At 48.1% G+C, this 18,958-nt stretch overlaps 1 protein-coding gene across 1 annotated transcript in view; it reads right to left on the minus strand.

The window, feature by feature from the left end:
* Nucleotides 1-15,502, minus strand: part of LOC310666041 (immunoglobulin superfamily DCC subclass member 3-like) — a 33,319-nt gene extending 17,817 nt beyond the window's left edge. Inside the window, exons 1-6 of the mRNA XM_083416542.1 lie at nucleotides 15,370-15,502; nucleotides 6,729-7,061; nucleotides 4,782-4,926; nucleotides 3,166-3,296; nucleotides 1,877-2,014; nucleotides 1,552-1,710 (exon numbers count right to left, since the gene is read on the minus strand). Coding sequence (XP_083272668.1) covers nucleotides 1,552-1,710; nucleotides 1,877-2,014; nucleotides 3,166-3,296; nucleotides 4,782-4,926; nucleotides 6,729-7,061; nucleotides 15,370-15,421 — 958 coding nt within the window. The 5' untranslated portion in view covers nucleotides 15,422-15,502. The remainder of the gene's footprint in view (nucleotides 1-1,551; nucleotides 1,711-1,876; nucleotides 2,015-3,165; nucleotides 3,297-4,781; nucleotides 4,927-6,728; nucleotides 7,062-15,369) is intronic.
* Nucleotides 15,503-18,958: the final 3,456 nt, after the last annotated feature.

Below are 18,958 nucleotides of genomic sequence, written 5' to 3' on the forward strand. Positions count from 1 at the left end.
GAATCGATGGCCGCTCTGGGGGCCGGTTCAATCCTGCCTCTCATCAACCCTTGAGATGAGAAAGCGGCGGGGTGGGGGAGAGAGGCAAGGAGAGAGGGCAGCGAGATGTTCTGAAATGAAACTGATATCGGGGACAAAACACCTTGAAGAGAGAGAGAGGGCCAAGACAAGGGGACATTGCAATTTCTGTCGAGCAGAAAATTGAGGAGAAGAGCCGTTCATGGTGAGGCGACCAGGACTTTGTGTCCGGGAGGCAAAGGTCACTGGGGTTTGTAGCCGGACTTAGGAGGCCTTACGGACTCAGAGATGTTTTTACCAGCGTAATCAGGGATTTTTCATAGGCAAAAACATGGTGGCGGGTCAGGTCACCGGCCGACAGATTCAGAACCCCAGTAAAACATTTATGAGGCTCCAACGAAACCGCTTCACCCCTCTTGATGGCTTGTGTTGACATTGATGGTGGTGATTACTGGGGGGAAGATTAATCAGTGTTAGGGTGGGGGGCGGGTGAAGACTTGTCTGTTGCAAAATCCCAAGGGGAGGGGGAAACCTCTTGCCCCGACGCTCACATAGGCGAAGAGCCTTGAGGGGTTAAACCGAAACAATCCCGCTATCCCCAGTATCCTGATTCCGTCAGCGTCCAGCCCGATAGTCCACAAGCACAATGGTAACAGCTCTCCCCGAGATCTGGCGTTCAGAGGCAGGCTATACCTGAACATGGAAGTTCTGTTTCCCACCTACGTCGGCTATTAAAATAAGCATGATAAGGAAGGTTTGGATCCTGCATAGCCATTCTAGTCCATTTAGTGTCTAATCAGATGTCTGCTGGTTTTCTGGATTCCTCCACCAGGCATAACCCACATGCTTTCAATTCTATCATAGGGACTAGAAACCTGGGGATTTTTTATATAAAAAAGCTGCCAATTTCACTTTATCTCATTTAATCATTATTTCCCAAACAGTTGCAATATCTCCACATCACTTTGAGGTGGGCGTGTTACTGATTTTTTAATAATAATAATAATAATAATAATAATAATAATAATAATAATAATAAAGTGGTACCTTGGGTTACATATGCTTCAGGTTACAGACGCTTCAGGTTCCGCTAACCCATAAATATTACCTCGAGTTAAGAACTTTGCTTCAGGATGAGAACAGAAATCACTTGGCGACAGTGTGAGGCCCCATTAGCTAAAGTGGTACCTCAGGTTAAGAACAGTTTCAGGTTAAGAATGGACCTCCAGAACGAATTAAGTTCTTAACCTGAGGTACCACTATAATCCTCAATGGGGATTTTAACCTAGCTTCTAGTCTGGCACTTTAATCAGTACAATGCACCGGTTCTGGACAAACTAGGTGTGCTGAGAAAAGGGCATACGCTTTGCACATGCTCAGAATCGCATGCTTCCCTTTAATTTCTGCTCCATGCAGAACGCTGCACACCGCCCGACACTCTCCCCACCGATGGCAGAAAGGACAAGGAATGCCACGCAGGCCAAGTACTCTAGCCAGACACCACCACCCTGGTCCGCTGAGGCCCACACTCACCTTGAACCATGAGGATGCCCTGTGCCGTACGGCGAACCCTGGTGCCAGGCCGGTTGGCGGCGCAGACGTAAACTCCGGCGTGCTTCACGGACACGTCTGAGATCATGAGGTTCCCAGTTCCCAGTACCTGGATCCCTTCGACGCCAATGGAACGTCCGTCTGCGAGGAGAGAGAGAGAAGGCGAGACATTAAGATGTGTAGGGACGGCGAGTGTGCCAGTGTCACGCAAACACGGACCTCCACAGAAAAGCTTCTCTCTCCCTCCATAATGGCATGAGGTCTGGTTACACAAATATGATTACTCTCTCTCAATTTCCCCACTCACCCAAGCGACTCCAAGACACGATCGGCCGGGGGTTGCCAGTAGCGATGCATTCCAAGATGGCCGTCTGGTGCACCGTGATGGTCAGGTTCTGCGGACCGGAGAGGATGACCGGCTCCTTGTAGAGCTTGGCCACTGAGACTGGTGAGAGAGAATGGGGGGGAAATGAGGTGGGTGCCTCGTCCCCCTGAACTTCTGAGCCCATCATTTCCAGAGGCGCAGAAAGCAATCCGAGCTTAGCATCCGAAAGAGGCAGCTCTTACTAATCTGCCAGTTACGGTTTCCCTCGGTTCCTCGTTTTTCCTTGATTCAGCCATAGGGACTGACAACTTGGACCTTTCTTTAATTAATGCTGTCTGTTCATTTTGGCTTCTTGTTTCCCCAGAGTTCAGTCCAGTTCTCCACATTTCCACATCAGCTTGCAAACTTCTTTTCTAAGCCCTCACACACAAAAATTCTCAGTATTTTAGCATGTGTTTCTCCTGATCGGACACATATATATTTTTCTTTGCCGTTCTTCCTAATGCAAGGCATCTTTCTGTGTTACAGTGGTGCCCCGCAAGACGAATGCCTCGCAAGACGGAAAACCCACTAGACGAAAGGGTTTTCCGTTTTGGAGGTGCTTCGCAGGACGAATTTCTCTATGGGCTTGCTTCGCAAGACGAAAATGTCTTGCGATTCCTGGGGTTATTCCCCCGCTCCCCACCCCCTTTTTCTAAGGCACTAAGCTGCTAATAGCCTTTTAGCAGCTAATCCGCTAATCCCTTAAGCCTTTAATAGCCGCTAAACCGCTAATAGCGCTAATCCACTAATGGGCTTGCTTCGCAAGACGAAAAAACCGCTAGACGAAGAGACTCACGGAATGGATTCTTTTCGTCTTGCGAGGCACCACTGTATTTGTATCCATTCTTAGCCCTGCTCAGAGTAGGCCCACCCAAGTTAACACACGTGCCCGATATAGGGTTCTATGTAGCAGTTCTATATAGAACTTCATAGAACCATAGAGAGTTCAAAGGGACACCTACGGTCATATTGTCCAACCCCCTGCAATGCAAAGGAATCTCAGCTATCGGAATCTCAACTTCGTCAGATACAACTTTTGGTTTCGAAAGCACCTCCGAGAAACCCCTGCCCCACCTTGCCAGCTCCACGCCCTCCATCTCTAGCTCACTAGACCAGTGGCCAATTTTCCAAATACCCCCCAAGGAAAATCAGCTGGCTTCCCTGCCTCATCCCAGATGTGATCCAGCTGTGGGTCCCGGAGGGCTGGATGACCCTCGGCTGATTCTCACCGCTAATGCTCAGCATGGCTTCCTGGCTGTAACGGGTGTTGGCGATGTTGCTGGCCACACAGCGGTAGGTGCCCACGTCGGAACGCCGGGCGCCCGTGATCTGAAGGATCCCGGTGGGGAGCAGCGTGTACCTGGAGGGATCAGGAAGAGAGAGAATGAAACAGAGAAGAGGTTGGAGGTGGGTTTCCCACCTCCCCTGGGCCAGCGGGGGGAGTGAATCCCCTTTGAAGGAAGCCTGCAGCCTTTGGGACTTGGAGATGGCTTATGATGCCCAGTGAAATGGATAACATGGATAGGGGGAAAATGGAAGGGAGAAGGGAAGCAGGACAAATCCACCAGCTCTGCTAAGTGACCGGCAGCTGAGTGAGGCCCAGGTAAAGGTAAAGGGACCCTGATCATTAGGTCCAGTCGTGGCCAACTCTGGGGTTGTGGCACTCATCTCGCTTTATTGGCTGAGGGAGCCGAGGTACAGCTTCCGGGTCATCATTAAGCCACTACTGGAGAACCAGAGCAGCGCACGGAAACACCTTTTACCTTCCTGCCAGAGTGGTACCTATTTATCTACTTGCACTTTGACGTGCTTTCGAACTGCTAGGTTGGCAGGAGAAGGGACCAAGCAACGGGAGCTCACCCCGTCACGGGGATTCGAACCGCCGACCTTCTGATCGGCAAGTCCTAGGCTCTGTGGTTTAACCCACAGCGCCATCCATGTCCCTTGCCTTTGGGTATAGGGTGGTATATAAATTCAAACAACAACAACACCCCCTAATGACCATACCTTCCCGCCAGAGTGGTACCTATTTATCTACTTGCACTTTGACATGTTTTCGAACTTCTAGGTTGGCAGGAGGTGAAGCCCAGGACTTTGCCCCCAAGTCCTGCCTTGGTTTTATATATATATATATATATATATACACACACACACACACACACACTTTCATTAAATTTTCTGTTTTACAATTTCAAACCAACATTTTACAAACTTTAAACTATACAACAACTTCCCTTCTTCTCTTTCCGTTTTACATATCTTACATCCATCTGCATATTTTGTTATAACCATTCAAATCAATTTTCCACCCTTACACCCATCAAGAATTATTTACTCTGTTGAATTTATCTTAACGCTGTCAGTGTTTTCAGCTGTATGCAGCTATTTCCCATGTACTCAATAAACGTTTTCTAATCTGCTTTAAACTGTATTTTTCCATCTATAAGATGCCCCCATATATAAGATGCCCCCATTTTGGGGGACTTAGCTTTAAGAAAATGAGGGGAGATGTATCCGTGTATAAGACACCCCCTAATTTTTGACATTATTTTTAAGGAGAAAAACCTAGTCTTATACACGGAAAAATACGGTATGTTCTTCTTCCTCTCTTATGCTGTATGTTAAACCTGCAAGTTGTGCATATTCTATCAACTTGAGTTGCCCGTCCTCTTTAGCTGGGACGTTGCTCCCTTCCAAAGTCCTGCCTTGTTGGTTATTGCTGATTCCTGCGACGCTTCCTTCCCTCACCTTACACTCACTCACCACAAACCAAATCCGTAACACGCAAGCGCACCAGTCCCCTCCAACCGGACCACCAGCATCCCAGGCCCTTTCAAGAGCTCACCGGTAGTCATCCGTCAGCAGGGCTGTGCGGTTGCGCTCCCAGGTTATCGTGGCTTCGGGGACGCCCTGGATGAAGCACTGGAACCGGGCGACGCCTCCCTCTTCTACGGCCATGGATTCCGGGTGCATGTGGAATTTGGACAGAGCTGCGGGGAGAAACAGGGCACGATCACCACCGCCACCCCCAAGACGCATGCGGAGCTCCCCCCAGCAATGTTGCTGGCATCATCTACAGTCGTACCTTGGGGACTAGTATGTTTTGGCTCCCAAACCCAGACGTGAGTGTTCTGGTCCGCGAACGTTTTTCGGAAGCCAAACATCCTACACGGCTTCCCACGGATTCCGACTGAGCGCAGGAAGCTCCCACAACCAATTGGAAGCCGCGCCTTGGCTATTGAACGTTTTCGGAAGTCAAATGTGTGGGGATGATTAGGGAGGCAGGAGAGGATATATTATTGAATGATATCCTTCCTAACTTGCGCTAGCAAGTTCCGTATTCCGGCAGCGTTCCAAACATCCCACTTTTTAAATTATGCAGCAATCAGCTTGTTCCTGACTCATCTGAGTCTTACTATTAAAGATCCCTTCATGGTAAAATCCCTTCTAATCCCTCTTAAAAAGAATAAACACAAGAATCTGATTAATGTTAATATAAAAGTAGTTTACTCACAGATTCATTCAGGTTCACAAACATATCCCTGAAGGCAGGCTTAGGTTACGTAACAACTAGAACTATTCCATAAAGGAGTTAGTCCCAACAAGTGACTAAGCAGTCACTTCTCCAAACACACAGCAACATACAAAATGGAGAGCACACACCGGTCAGAACATGGAGGCCATGTGCTCCTCCATGCTAGTGCAACACAGCATACCCTCTTCAAGTCACATGCAGTGGAAGTCTGTTCCAGCTCAGAAGGAAGTCTTCTCCTGAGTGGTACAAAACATCTCCTAACATGTCCACTGTAGGAATGTTGTTTTTGACTGCTAGAAGTTTTGCATCCAACAGAATGGACTTCCGGAACGGATTATGTTTGAGAACCAAGGTACAGCTGTACATAGAACCGTCAGCATGCATGGCACTTTTGGGAGCGGAAGCCCCTGCCCCAAGGACATTACAGTTCATGTGGTGTAAGAGACGGAGGAAGAGATCCCAGACCCAAGGACGTTACAATTCAAACTTGGATTGGTGGGAGAAGAGTAATAATGGTCAGCAAGACATTTGGAACAGAGGGAGCTGCCTCATATGGAGTCAGACCATTGGTCCATCAAGTTCAGTATTGCCTACTCCAGGCTTCCTCAGCCTCGGCCCTCCAGATGTTTTTGGCCTACAACTCCCATGATCCCTAGCTAGCAGGACCAGTGGTCAGGGATGATGGGAATTGTAGTCTCAAAACATCTGGAGGGCTGAGGTTGAGGAAGCCTGCACTGAGTGGCAGTGACTCTCCAGGAGGTCTCTCCCAGACTTACCTGGAGATGCTGAAGATTGAACCCAGGTCCTTCTGCCTGAGGAGATTTCTGAGGGCCAGACAGAAAGGTCTGGAGAGCCGAATATAACCTCCCTCAGGCCTGAGCGCCTCCACCCCGATGTATAAATTACATCGTTAATAAAAAGCATGGAAACAAAACAAGAAAACACTCCCGCCAGGGGTGGACTTGGGTAAATTTTTTGTAATATGGCACCCTGTACAAGCCCAAAATTTGGCACCCTCCCAAAACGGATCTTCCCAATTATGGAACTTCTCCATTTTGGACCCTCTCCGCTTGGCACAAATTTGAACCCCCAAATGGATCTTCTCGGTTTGGAGCCCCCTTGACTTCCTCACCCATTGTGGGATAACTTCCCGCACCACCCTAAATCCAGCGCTGCTCCCAGCCCTCCCGCTGCACCCTTTTTGAACCCACAGAAGATAGCGCCAAATGGCGGCCATCTTGGCCGGACCAAACTCACTCGCAATTTGCACTCGGGCCTTGCGGCTGACCAGCAGGCCGTAGCGGTTCTGGGCAGTGCAGCTGTACTCTCCGGCGCTGGAGTCGCTTGTGGCATTGGCGTCCGCCGCTCCGCCTCCCCGGGGCCGCCGGTGCACGCTTTCTAGCCGCAGGGAGCCATTGGACAAGATGGTGGCATGGCTGTCGTTGGAGAGGGCCGCCCCGTTCCGGTACCAGGTGATGGCGATGGGCGCCTCACCTTCCACTTGGCAGTGCAAGAGGAGCGGGCGATCTCGGATGGCGATCACGTCGCTGGGCTCCAAGAGGAACGCCAGCTCTGAAGGGTACGCCAGGCCTGTGAGAAAGAATAAGATTTACAGGCCTGGCAAGCCAGACTCCACCATCCATGGAGGTTGTTTGTTTGTTTGTTTGTTTGTTTGTTTTAAAAGCAACAGGATATGTATTTATTTATTTCATAAAATTTGCTTTGAGGGTTGTTGGGTTTCGTTTTGCTTTGTTTACAACCAAGCGGCGTACACGTTTTATGAAGTAAATAAAATTTGTATACCGCTTGATCGGAAAACAGAAAACCCTAAGCAAAACCTGACTGAAATTTACAAAAAAAGAGAAGAAGATGAATACAAGTATTATTTATTCGTTTGCCAAAGCCATTGCAAAAAACAAAATACATTGCATGGCTAAGACAGTTGTTAAAACCAGGCATTCTGACAGAAAAGAGTTTGCTCCCCAGAAGAATTTAACTGGTTGTCTCCACAAAATTTATATACTACTTGATTGTATAAAAACAACAACCCAAAGAAACCTCAAAGTGCTTTGCAAAATGAAGAATAAAATTATCTGTAAAAACAGCTATTTGAAACATTTTGAAAAATAATTAAAATCAACGATAAGCTTTTTTTTTTAAAAGGCACTCTGCCACTGAGTTACAGCTCTTGCCCTTGAGAGAAAAACAGAACTTCTCTGTACTCAAGCAACAACAAAAACACCTCTTACTTTCAGACTCTTGGGTCTATCTAGCTCAATATTGTTTACACTGACTGACAGCAGCTCTCCATGTTTTCAGGAGAGGGGACAATTCCCAGCTCTACTTAGAGATGGAAGGGACAGAACCTTGGACCTTTTGCACGCAAAACAGATGATCTACCTCTTCCCTTAAATACAATAGTAAGATTCCAGTCCTCATTGTTCTGAACTAAGAGATGATTTTTAAAAAGAGCAGAGGAAGCTGGAGGGAGGAAAAAGTGAGATATAAATGTAGTAAACTAACTAGCAACAATGATTATTAATAACCAACAATGATTATTATTATTAAATAATAATAATAATAATAATCCAGAGTCAATGCAACAACAACAAGCAAAGAGGTGACATTGCTCCTTCTCATCCTGCAATTCTCGTGCCAAGACCCCGTCTTCACTGCTCTCCCTCCCCCCACAAAAAAACCCCTCACCCCCCTCCCCTTATGTCCCCAAATTGCCTCTGACTGCCAAAGAGCCTTGAACGGGAGTCTAAAATTAGCTCTGGGGACTTGGGGAAGAACAAGGGCAATTAAGAGCCTCTTGGCTTCCGAGTGGGGTGAATTCTATAGCTTCAAAGGGGCTAATCTCGCTTCCTTTCACCCTCACTTCCTGGCCCATACCACACCCCATTGGGGGTCGTCGCCCCCTCTTCTCTCCCCCCCCCCCCCGCCCACCCGCACAACACATCCAAGAGGCATTTCATTCACAAGTCGTGGTTTTTGGCCGCAGACCAAAGAGGGCCAGCTCTGTCTCTGGCCACACCCTCCGACAGTCGGGGTGTCTGCCAAAAAAAGGGACAAAAAAGGAGGAAGGAAGTTGGATTTGGGGTGAGTTGGCACCACGCCGAAATGATGCGCTCCCAGCACGCTCTGCCACACGTCGGCTTGCGTCCCAGACTTGGAGGGGTTGAGGGCGTGTGGGAGAGGGCTCCAAGTCATACACAGCTGGGGCCGGTGTGGTGCTTGTAAGGCAATAATAATAATAATAATAATAATAATAATAATAATAATAATAATTTATTCTTTATACCCCACCCATCTGGCTGAGCTTCCCCAGCCACTCTGGGCGGCTTCCAATCAAGTGTTAAAAACAATACAGCATTAAATATTAAAAACTTCCCTAAACTGGGCTGCCTTCAGATGTCTTTTAAAGAGAGGGTAGCTGCTTATTTCCTTCACATCTGAAGGGAGGGCCACTACCGAGAAGGCCCTCTGTCTGGTTCCCTGTAACCTAACTTCTCACAATGAGGGAACCGCCAGAAGGCCCTTGGTGCTGGACCTCAGTGTCTGGGCAGAACAATGGAGGTGGAGACGCAATGGATTTTAAGGCAGAGTTTTGGGGGGCCCACTCAGCCGAATGAGCAGGAGGGTCCTCAGACACAGTGGGACAGGTTGTGCCCTCTAAACATGTGTGAGTTGGCGATGGGGGCTCCAGCACACCTGGAGCGTAACAAAGCTGACTTATAGGTGTCACACACACACACACACCGGGTCTGCCTAGGCCCGTTCTAACTCCCCTGCCTAGCTATGACTCTCCCAGGGTCCCAGGCCCGGAAAGATCGTTCCAAAATCCCCAGCTCTAAATCCTTTTCTAACTAGAGAGGCCCAGGATTGAACCCAGGAGCTTCAAATCTTGTGCTTTACCACTAAGGAACACTGGTATTAGTTTTCTACCATCGGCCTACTGAGCCCAGTGTTGCCTACACGGACTGGCAGAGGCTTTCCAGTCTTTCTCCAGCCCTAGCTGGAGATGCCTGGGATTTTCTACAAGGAAAGCGTGTGGGTTAGCCCTGAGCTATGATCCTTTCCCTCAGTAGGTAGAGCGTGAGACTCTTAATCACAGGGTTGTGGGTTCGAGCCCCATGTTGGGCAAGGGGTTCCTGCATTGTGGGGGGTTGGACTAGATGATCGCGGTGGTGCCTTCCAACTCTACGATTCCATGATTCTATAAAATACATTCAGATCACGGCCCTCACGTTTGTAAAGAAAGGGATGGTTTGACCAGAACAAAAGGAAGCTACTTCATCACAAAGTTAGCCCATTGGCCCAGCCAGCTCAGTGCACTGGCTGGCAGCTGCTCTCCAGGTTTTCAAGCTGGAGATGTCAGAATTTGAACCCAGAACCTTCTGCGTGCTCTGCCACTGAACTACAGTCTACCCATGACAAAATAAATAAAGTCAGATTCTACTTCTGAGACAAGTCCCTGGTTCACTCCTTGGCCTCTCTTGTTAAGGCTGGAAGTTTCCCCTGCCTGAAACCCAGGACAGCAGCTGCCAGTCAGTGTAGACTGACTGTAGACTGATAGTGTAGACAATGTTGAGTGAGATGGGCTAAAGCTTTGACTCCGAATAAGTCAGCTTCCAAGTTAAGCCAGCCGTTTATCCAGCACCATGAGGACCAGTATTTTATTTTATTTTATTTCTGTGCCACCCTTCATCATCATAAGATCTCAGGGGGGCTCATAGCAGCTTACTTCACTTCTGGGGCCTGAGCTCAGCAGCGGCGCCTAAAATTCTTGAAAAGCAAAGTCAAGTCGCCGGACTTTCTCCTCAGGATCACTCCTCAGGCTCAGCCCAGGGGAGAGGGCCTTCTGCTCCGCAGGATCCCTGGGGTGTCCACACACGGGTGCTGCCCACGTGGCCGCCCCAGACAACCTCCCTCTCTATTCCCCCCAACCCCATAAGCTCCCAAACCAAACAGATGGAAACTGCTGTGCGAAGTGGGGGGAAATAAATAAAGAGACTTTAATCCCCTCAGAGGGAGGGCCCTCGCTCAGCCGGCCGGCCGGCACAAAGTTAAACTCCGGGCGATGACAATGGGCTCTGTGGAGAAAAGGGGGGCGAGGGAGGTGGGGAGACAGGATTGTCCCCCCCCCTTGACATCTTGATGGATGCCACCATTCAAGGCCGCCTTAGCAACTGCATGGCTGGCCGGGGAGGCCCCATAGCCTGGCTGTTGAGAGAGGCTTTGCGGGGGGCCCGGCATGGCGGACAATGGGCTGGGTCAGAAGGGGCCGAGGCAGGCCCTATTGTCCCGTCCCCTCCTCAGCAGCCCCCCGCCTTCCTCGCGCCCCATCTGCCGGCCCACGTGACGGGCTCGGGGTGAGGTTCCCATGACTTGCCCCATCACTCATGCACATGGGTCTCCATGTCGGACCCTCGCCTCCGCCCCGCCATCGGTCACGGGCCTAGGGCTGGCCGCCCCCCACCCGGTCACACACCCACTGTCCCTCAGGCTGGGCCAAAGAAGGGGGTTACGACCCCCAGGTTTCGCCTCCTTTCTAAGTCCCCTCAGGCAAATTGTCTTTGGACTTGACGTCGGGGCGCAACCATTCATGAAATGGAGTCGACGGGCCTCTGACGAGCAGAGGGTGCGAGGCTTGGCATGAGCTGGCCAGAGTTGGGGGGCTCAGTGGCGTAGCGTGGGGGGTGCAGGGGGGGCCGGCCGCACCGGGCGCAACATCTGGGGGTTAGGGGTTGCAAATCCACGGGTTAGGGGGCGCAAATCCACGGGTTAGGGGGTGCCCCGGGTGCTGACAACCCACGCTACGCCACTGGGGGGGCTGCGTACACACCCCGCGTTTAAAGCACACTTGAAGTGCAGGCAGACGCCCTAAGGATCCTGGGAACTGTAGCGTGCCCAGTTCGCAGCCCCCTGACCAAACTAAACATGGTAGGCCGTTGCACTCAATTCTGCATGACCCTGGGAAGCCTAAGGTCTCCTTGGGCACACTACACACCGCTTATTTCAAGCACAAGCCTTCTTCCAAAGAATCCTGGGAACTGTAGGTTGCCCCTCAAAGAGCTACAGTTCCCAGCACCCTCAGCAAACTAGAGTTTGCGGGATTCCCCAGTTCTGCTTCGAAGAAAGGGGGTTGCCTTAGAATAAGGGTCAGGCTGGGAAACACAGTTTTGTACTAGGAGCTCATGAAAGAAGAGCCCAAGAGTCAATGTTCTTCAGCCTCTGCTTCTTATTCCCCATAATACCATATATCCAACCAGCTGAGGAAATTCTTTCTCTCTCTGTCTCTCTCTTTCCAGGGAAGTTTGGCAACTTAAATAAGAGTTTGCCTTGTTCTCTCTCTCTCTCCCAGAGGCGTCTGCCATAAGGTATTGGCAATTGTGGGATGGGGTGATGGGGAGCAATTTGCCATGTCCCTTAGGGGCCCCTATCTATCCTGTGAGGGCCCCACACATCCCACAACAAACAGGGGTTGGAAAATGTGGCTTGAACCATCGTTGAATTTCTCACCACCACCACACTACCACGCTATATATGATTATCTCTCCACTATCACCTTCATTCTAAATCATGCTTTAACTTCATCTGCCAAAATACAAGGGGCTGTTTCAAAGGCCAACCTATCCCTGTTTTTGTGTTGTGGTTTTTTAAGGGTGCAACCTGAAGCGGAAGCAATACTTTTGTGAGTGTCTAATTCTGGTGCAATCAACATTAATAATAATAATTATATATTGGGTAACACCCTCTGGGGGAGTAGGAATTTGCTCCCCACCCCCTGCTCCCATTTGAGTTTGGTTGCCTCTGATAGAGCATGTCAGGATCCTGAAATCAACTCGGCACCCACGTCACTGATTTAGTGATAGGGCATTCCCCCCTTCCACCAAAACTGATGCCATGAAAATGCACCAGTCCCAAATGTTGCCTCTTCCATCATCTGTCTTAGCTATAAACCATTGCAGATTATTATTATTATTATTATTATTATTATTATTATTAATCAGCTAATAAAACACATCATGTGTAAGATCACTGAACTCTAGTTTTATTGAGATCATATCCAAGCTACAATGACTTTGGAAAAACTTTGCTCTAAGAGCGAATGCCTTATATTCTGAGTTACATCGCTGGTCCAGCTAGCTCAGTAGTTATCCACATTGCAAAGCAGCAGCTCTCTCCCGACGCTACCAGGAGATGCTCAGTGATTGAAATTGAGACCTTCTGCATGCAACGCAGATGCTCTCTCACAAGACTACAACCTTCCCAAATGGCGTGCAGAAACTTCTAACGGAAGAAATCTGTTTTGTAGATTCCTCAAGGCTGTTTTGTCTGTTTGTTTTCCCCCTGTTGGGCTCGCGAGGGGCAACCCTTTTGGAATTTGCAAACTTCCACCGATGGCCTCTTTCAAGCATCATGCTGCCCAGCCAAACAGATCACTTGCGTAAAGTGGGTTAGTTTTAAGAGTTAGGTGGGTGGTGGAAGTAGCTGACTCCAGATATATGTGTCAACTTAAAAGTCTAGCAGTGCAGCATTTCAGATAAGTGCCTTATTATTTCAGCTGCAAATAAAGCTCAGTTTGGGGGGGTTGTGGGGCACTAAGGAACTTTAGATAAAAGAAGGAAAAAGGGAGCAGGTTTTGGCACATGAGACAAGATGGGTTGGTAACAAATCTTCATTAATATCTTTTTAAGGACCAGTAACGAACTGCATTAACTTATGAATTTTATTATTTCAGTCACAGACCAGTTCCAGCCCACATACAATATCAAGGAAGTCATAAAACACGATAGGGATACATTTGAATTTGCAATTAACTTATTTGCATTTCAAAATCCCCAAACTGACATCTATTTTTAAGGCCTTTGAAAGTACTCAAAAACAAAACAAAGCTACACCCACTTCTGACCAGAAATATTATTTTCTTCTTCATGTCCTAGACTAACAGTTCCCAAACTTTCGCCCCCTCCACGGACCACTTAAAATTGGTTGAGTGGCCTGGCAGATAAACTTAACAATTGTTGCAGCAATTGCAATGGTGGTGCTGGATGATTTTGAATTGTATTTTTTTACAGACACGCCATGGACCATTCAAATGAAATTTGTGGGCTGCTGATGGTCCACGGACCTCAGTCTGGAAACTCCTTTTCTAGACACAGAGCATTTTTCCAAATTGGTGGGAGGCAAATGATAAGGGTTTTCAGGAAGGTAGCTGCATAGTGCAATGATATGGGTGCTTGCTATAAGTCCCACTGTGCTCTGCAGGGCTTGATCTTAAGAAAGTGCACATGAGATTTCAGCCATAGCTGTGGCAAATTTCCCCTTGCCTCTTGAAATCTGCTTCAACTTTTTTTTAAAAAAGAGCGGTGGTGGTTAAACAAACAAGCAAATGTGTATTTAGGGTGAAACAGGGGGTCAAAATATGAATGGATGTTTCCATTTTCTCCAGTGTTTCTGTGAAGAAGAGAAAAAAACACACAATAGCACCATAGCATGCCCCAATAAAACACACTAGAGAGTTAGGATCCATTAACTCTCATGAGTTACAGCCTGCACCGATAGCCCTATAAAATGGGCCTCCAACAAACATCTCTGTGTAGGAGCTCCCAAGTCCTGCTCAGGCAGAGAAATAAACCCAGAAGACCTCTGTTTCCCCAGCCAGCTCTATTAACCTGCGTTAAACACCCTTCTCCTTCTTGTACCCAGAGACAATCCACTGTAGGGTCACAAACTTCATACAGGGTGAGGTTCCTGTGTGCCCGGGATTGAGTTGAGACACAACCAGACTTTGAACCATGAAAGCAAGATGAGAACGCTCAGATCAACCCTATCCCAGTTTCCAAAGCACTGAAACAAATTTGTGAATGGGCTACACAACCAAAAAAACAACAACCCCGAGACCTAGCTTTCGGTGGGTGTTGGGAGAGAATCCTTGTTCAACCCCCAAACAATCCAATTGGCTTTATTGCCCCCTTCAAAAACCCAACAGCTTCAAGCTCTAATTGTCCTGTCTTGAGCGGACATCTGGGAGACAGCGAAACAACCCTGTCTAGGACTTGAAAAGAAAGGAACACTTGCAATTGGCATAACATTGTCCCATCCATAGACCCTCCTTCCAAATTTCTGGTCCAGCCATAGCTTGATTTACGTAGCGGGGGATAAATGAACTGTTTCCTGCACCGGGGTTGCCAGTCTATTGATGCTTATAAACCTCGGTCTTCCCCCACTCCATTTGAACGTTCAGAATCTGAGAAAGTTGTCCCGTCAGAGAAGAAATATCAAAACAGAAGAACACAAAATCATCTATTCTCCTCTCATCCCTCCATGCACACAACTGTCAGACCATCAACTCTCCGTTTGGCAAACCAATCTGTGAACTCAGCCATAGTAGACTCGGTTTCCACAATCTCCCAGTCTCCCGCTCCCCAGTTTGCAAATGAATAGAACTCTCCCAGCTCACTAGAGTGATATTATAACCAGGGGGAAACCTACGGACTTTGAGATTTCACCCAGACCTAAGTATCCAAGATTTGACAATATGCCAAACGCAAATTAAATTTAGACCCAAATTTAGACCCAAAGTGACTTGAGATTGCACTGCTGTTTGGGCAGGCAGGGGAATAATTTGCTGAAGTTTTGCAATGAATGTGGGGACTGGAGGGGGGGGACGGACATACAACAGAATCTCTAACACATACCCCATCCTCACTGATTTCTCCCAAATCCAGTCACTGCACCCGCCCCAAAATGGTTCGATTTCACACCACAGAGGAGAAACAGAAGAAGTCCAGCTAAGATATTGTTATCCATACATATACAGAGCTACGTAGGCAGGTGAATTCAAAGTGAATTAAGGAAGATATATATATATGTCTGAAAACCCACTTACCCCAATCTTGCAGAAACAGCCCCAAGACCAACCAACCGCTCCACGGTGACATCCCCCAAAATTTAGCACGGCGGTGGGTAAAACCATGAAAATAGGAAAAATTCCACTTGTATTTCTGAACAAAATGCGCCAAAAAAAATGGGAAAAGTTTTTGCAGGAACTTTTTAAGAAAAAGGGTGGTCAGGAGGTAATTCCATGTATGAGTTTTGGGCGATCTCTTCTAATTCAGCAAAGCACCCCCTCCAAAAAAACCAACAACAAAAATTATTAGTCTTTGGCCTAAACTTGTATATATATCTGTATGTTTTGCACTAGTCTGTGATCATGGCCCGCTTTCCAGTTCCACCCTCCCACCCACCCACCCCAATTTTCCTGACCCCTCAATTCCGCTGGCTTCTAACTTTGCTGGCCAGTGGCCTCTCTCAGTGCTTCTGCCGGACAGGGGGCGAGCAGCCTTATTATTATTCCCATTGTTTGGCCTCTCTGACGGCCACAGACACTGATACAATTGGACTGGGGTGCAAGGGGGGGTGCTTGCAGGCTTGGGTGTGAAAGGCAGCTGGAGGCAGGCTTGCCCAATTACAGCTCAGCATAAAGATGAGAGGCAGGGGCTGCTCGCTCCCCACCCCCCTCTCCTCCCACCCCCCCAACACCTCATCCCTCTTGGGAAACACTGATGTGTGTCCAATGCCTCGTTCTATAGCCCTTTTGCTGGGTCATAATATTGGGGAGGGGGAACTGTGCTTGATTTGCAAGCTGCTGAGAATGGTAAATCCTGTTCGTGGCTAGGATTTCATGAGCAAATGTCCCCACTCCTTCAAATTTTAAGGGTGCAAAATAATGACATCAGAAGTGACCAAAACAGATGAGCTCCCCTCTTCATGGGAAGACCACAGGAGCCTCTCTTTTGTATATGTTTATCACCAGTCCTCACCCCACAAACGCTGGGCCCGTTTCCAAGTTGTTCTCTGCCAGATTCCACAAGGACTAGAATTTTCGGCAGTTAAGACAAAGTTCTGCCCCAAAAGCATAGCATTAAATCAGATCACATTCTGTGGGATATACAGGGTTTTTTTGGTGTGTTTTTTAAAGTACCCTTTGAGTGACGCTGAACCACACTCAACAGAAGTCAGACCTTGCACTATGTTGACAACAGAAATGGTCAGAATGTGTAATTTGTAAAGGTGATGATCTTGACTGTATAAGAACCTAGAAGTTGTTTGGGAGAATTTGGAATTTTATCTTATTTGACTGCTTGTCCCTGTATTATTGTTGTTGTAATGAAAGTGAAAATAGAACAAAACCGCATTAGACAGATTTTTGCATAGACTCAGGGGTGAGTTAGCAGCAGCCTGTGGGCCAAATCTAATCTTTCTTCCACTCACCCTTTGAAAAAACAACATGGAACACTCACCTGCATTTCCCCACCATTTCCATGAGGACCAGCACCCCTGGCTATAAAAAAAGAAAAACAAGCGACATTCAAAGAATCATCGCTTTCTCTGTACTCAGATGGGCCTGGAAGATCTTGAGCGGATGTGAAGGGAGGTGGGTGTTTATTGACACCGTGTGATATCTGCAATGGCCTATTTACACAAGCAACTCATCCCTTGATGGCTGCAGTCACCAAGGGACAAAAATTCATGCCTAAAATCTGCGTACATCCTGGGTGCTGTCCCAGGTACTGAAGGGCCAATATCTGGGGCTGATGGAGGGGGTGGGTTTCTCCTTTGCTGCCCACCCACCCACCCACTCCAGACACTCTTGCATCACCCCACAGACTGCCCCAAGCCATTTCACCGCATGGAACCCAGGCATTCGGGTCCTTCCTTTCCCATCCCATCCCACAGAGCTGTGGGCAGAAGCTCGACTTTCTCAGATTATAGAATATATCTTTCCCATCACAGGACCTGAGAGGGAGACCCCAAATATCCAGCAGGCACCCCCTCCAAAAAAAACCCTTCACTGAATTTTCTAGTATGTTCCATATGCATGCCTGAGCACACATTTCATGCATATCTCCAGTACGATAAGGGACGTGAGACAGAGTCAAAGGGGAGGGGTGTTTCTGAGGCCTAAAGCACCCCCACATCCCCCAATCTTTGGGGAGGAGGGGGTTCTGGCGACAACCGTTGGAAGTGGTTCCTCTCTGTGCCCAACTGCTCCCCCTTTCCATCTCACACCCCCCTTTCCTCTCTCGCTCCCAGCCCCTCTTATCCTATTAGCCGCACTTAGAGCTCCTGTGGTTACCGGGGCTACAGGGCCTACCCCCTTCTCTGCCCGCCCTCCCGGCCCCATTCATGGTATCACTTTCACAAGCTGCTGGCCCTATTATCCCCTCACAATGGGGCACTGAGCCACAGGCCCCTTTTTATGGCAGAGGTGAGAGGGAAAGAGGAGGGAGGGGTGTCTGGGGGATGACAATGGCAGAGAAAGAGAGAGAAAGGCCTCAGAGACGAACCCCCTAGTTTCTCTCGGCCTGCACCCCCAAACTGCAATGGGTCGTGGTTGTATTTTTTTAGTGGGGCGATGCCATAAACCCTCACCCTGGGGGTTGTTTCCACAGAGGCATCCGCCCAAAGCAAACCCATCGGCGATGCATTTATTTGGCAGAGCGGTTTGTTTGTCCATCGGCCTGTTCTCTTTGGGTTTTCTGACATCTCTTAGGATGTTGTCATGAAACTTGGCGTAGGGGGTTTCCCCTAGATGGGGCAATTCCGAACAACAGCTGCAATTTTGGAACAAGGTAGGGGATCCAAAACATCACCTTGGCGTGACTTTTGTTGGCATTGGTTCAGCTGTTTCTTGAGATGTCGCCGCCAAACCCAGCATGGGCGTTCAGGAGGGAGGGTTGCCATATTTCAAAAAGTGGAAATCCAGTGGAAAGCAAGGCAGATATTTATTTTTTCTGTTGCAACAGAGTTCCCTGCCCTCCTTCCAAGGAGGGAGAGACCTTGAACAAAATTGTACAGGAAGCTTTAAAGACTTTTGACATTGTCCAACCCCCTTAGCCAAAAAAAAAAAAAAAAAAAAAGTGGAAATCCAGACACACAAAGGTTGTTCGACCTTTTTTCAGTTTTGCTCACCCAAAGTTGTTTTTTGTTTGTTTGCAAAATCTCAAAAACAGAGGAAGAAGTTTCTGAGCTACTTTTTAAGGAAATTCACCACAATCTACACTTCCAACATGGGTTGCCATACGTCCAGGCATTATGTGATTCTGTTTCCAATAGCCAAATCCCAGCAAAGTCTGGGAAATTCTGGGGGTATGGCAGTCCTAAGCGTAAACAGTGGTCTTCATCAAGGTTTGGCATGACAGGCTCAAACTCACAAGTGACACTTTTGACATTTAAAAATCAGAACGTTTTTTGGTTCCTACAAATTCCTGGGGAGTGCCGGGCACTCCCTGATAGTTGTAAAACAATGTACATAGCATAAGGCCATTCACTTCAATGGATCTATTCTGAAGTTTGGTACAACCTGACAGATTGGTTTTATCCAGCTATCCACCCATCCATCTCACGTGTCATTATTGCGCCTTGTTTTTCTCTATAATTCAGGCTTAGCGGCTATCATTACCAAATGTTTAAAC

Source organism: Podarcis tiliguerta (genome assembly GCF_965153285.1).
Source record: "Podarcis tiliguerta genome assembly, chromosome: 16".
NCBI lineage: Eukaryota > Metazoa > Chordata > Lepidosauria > Squamata > Lacertidae > Podarcis > Podarcis tiliguerta.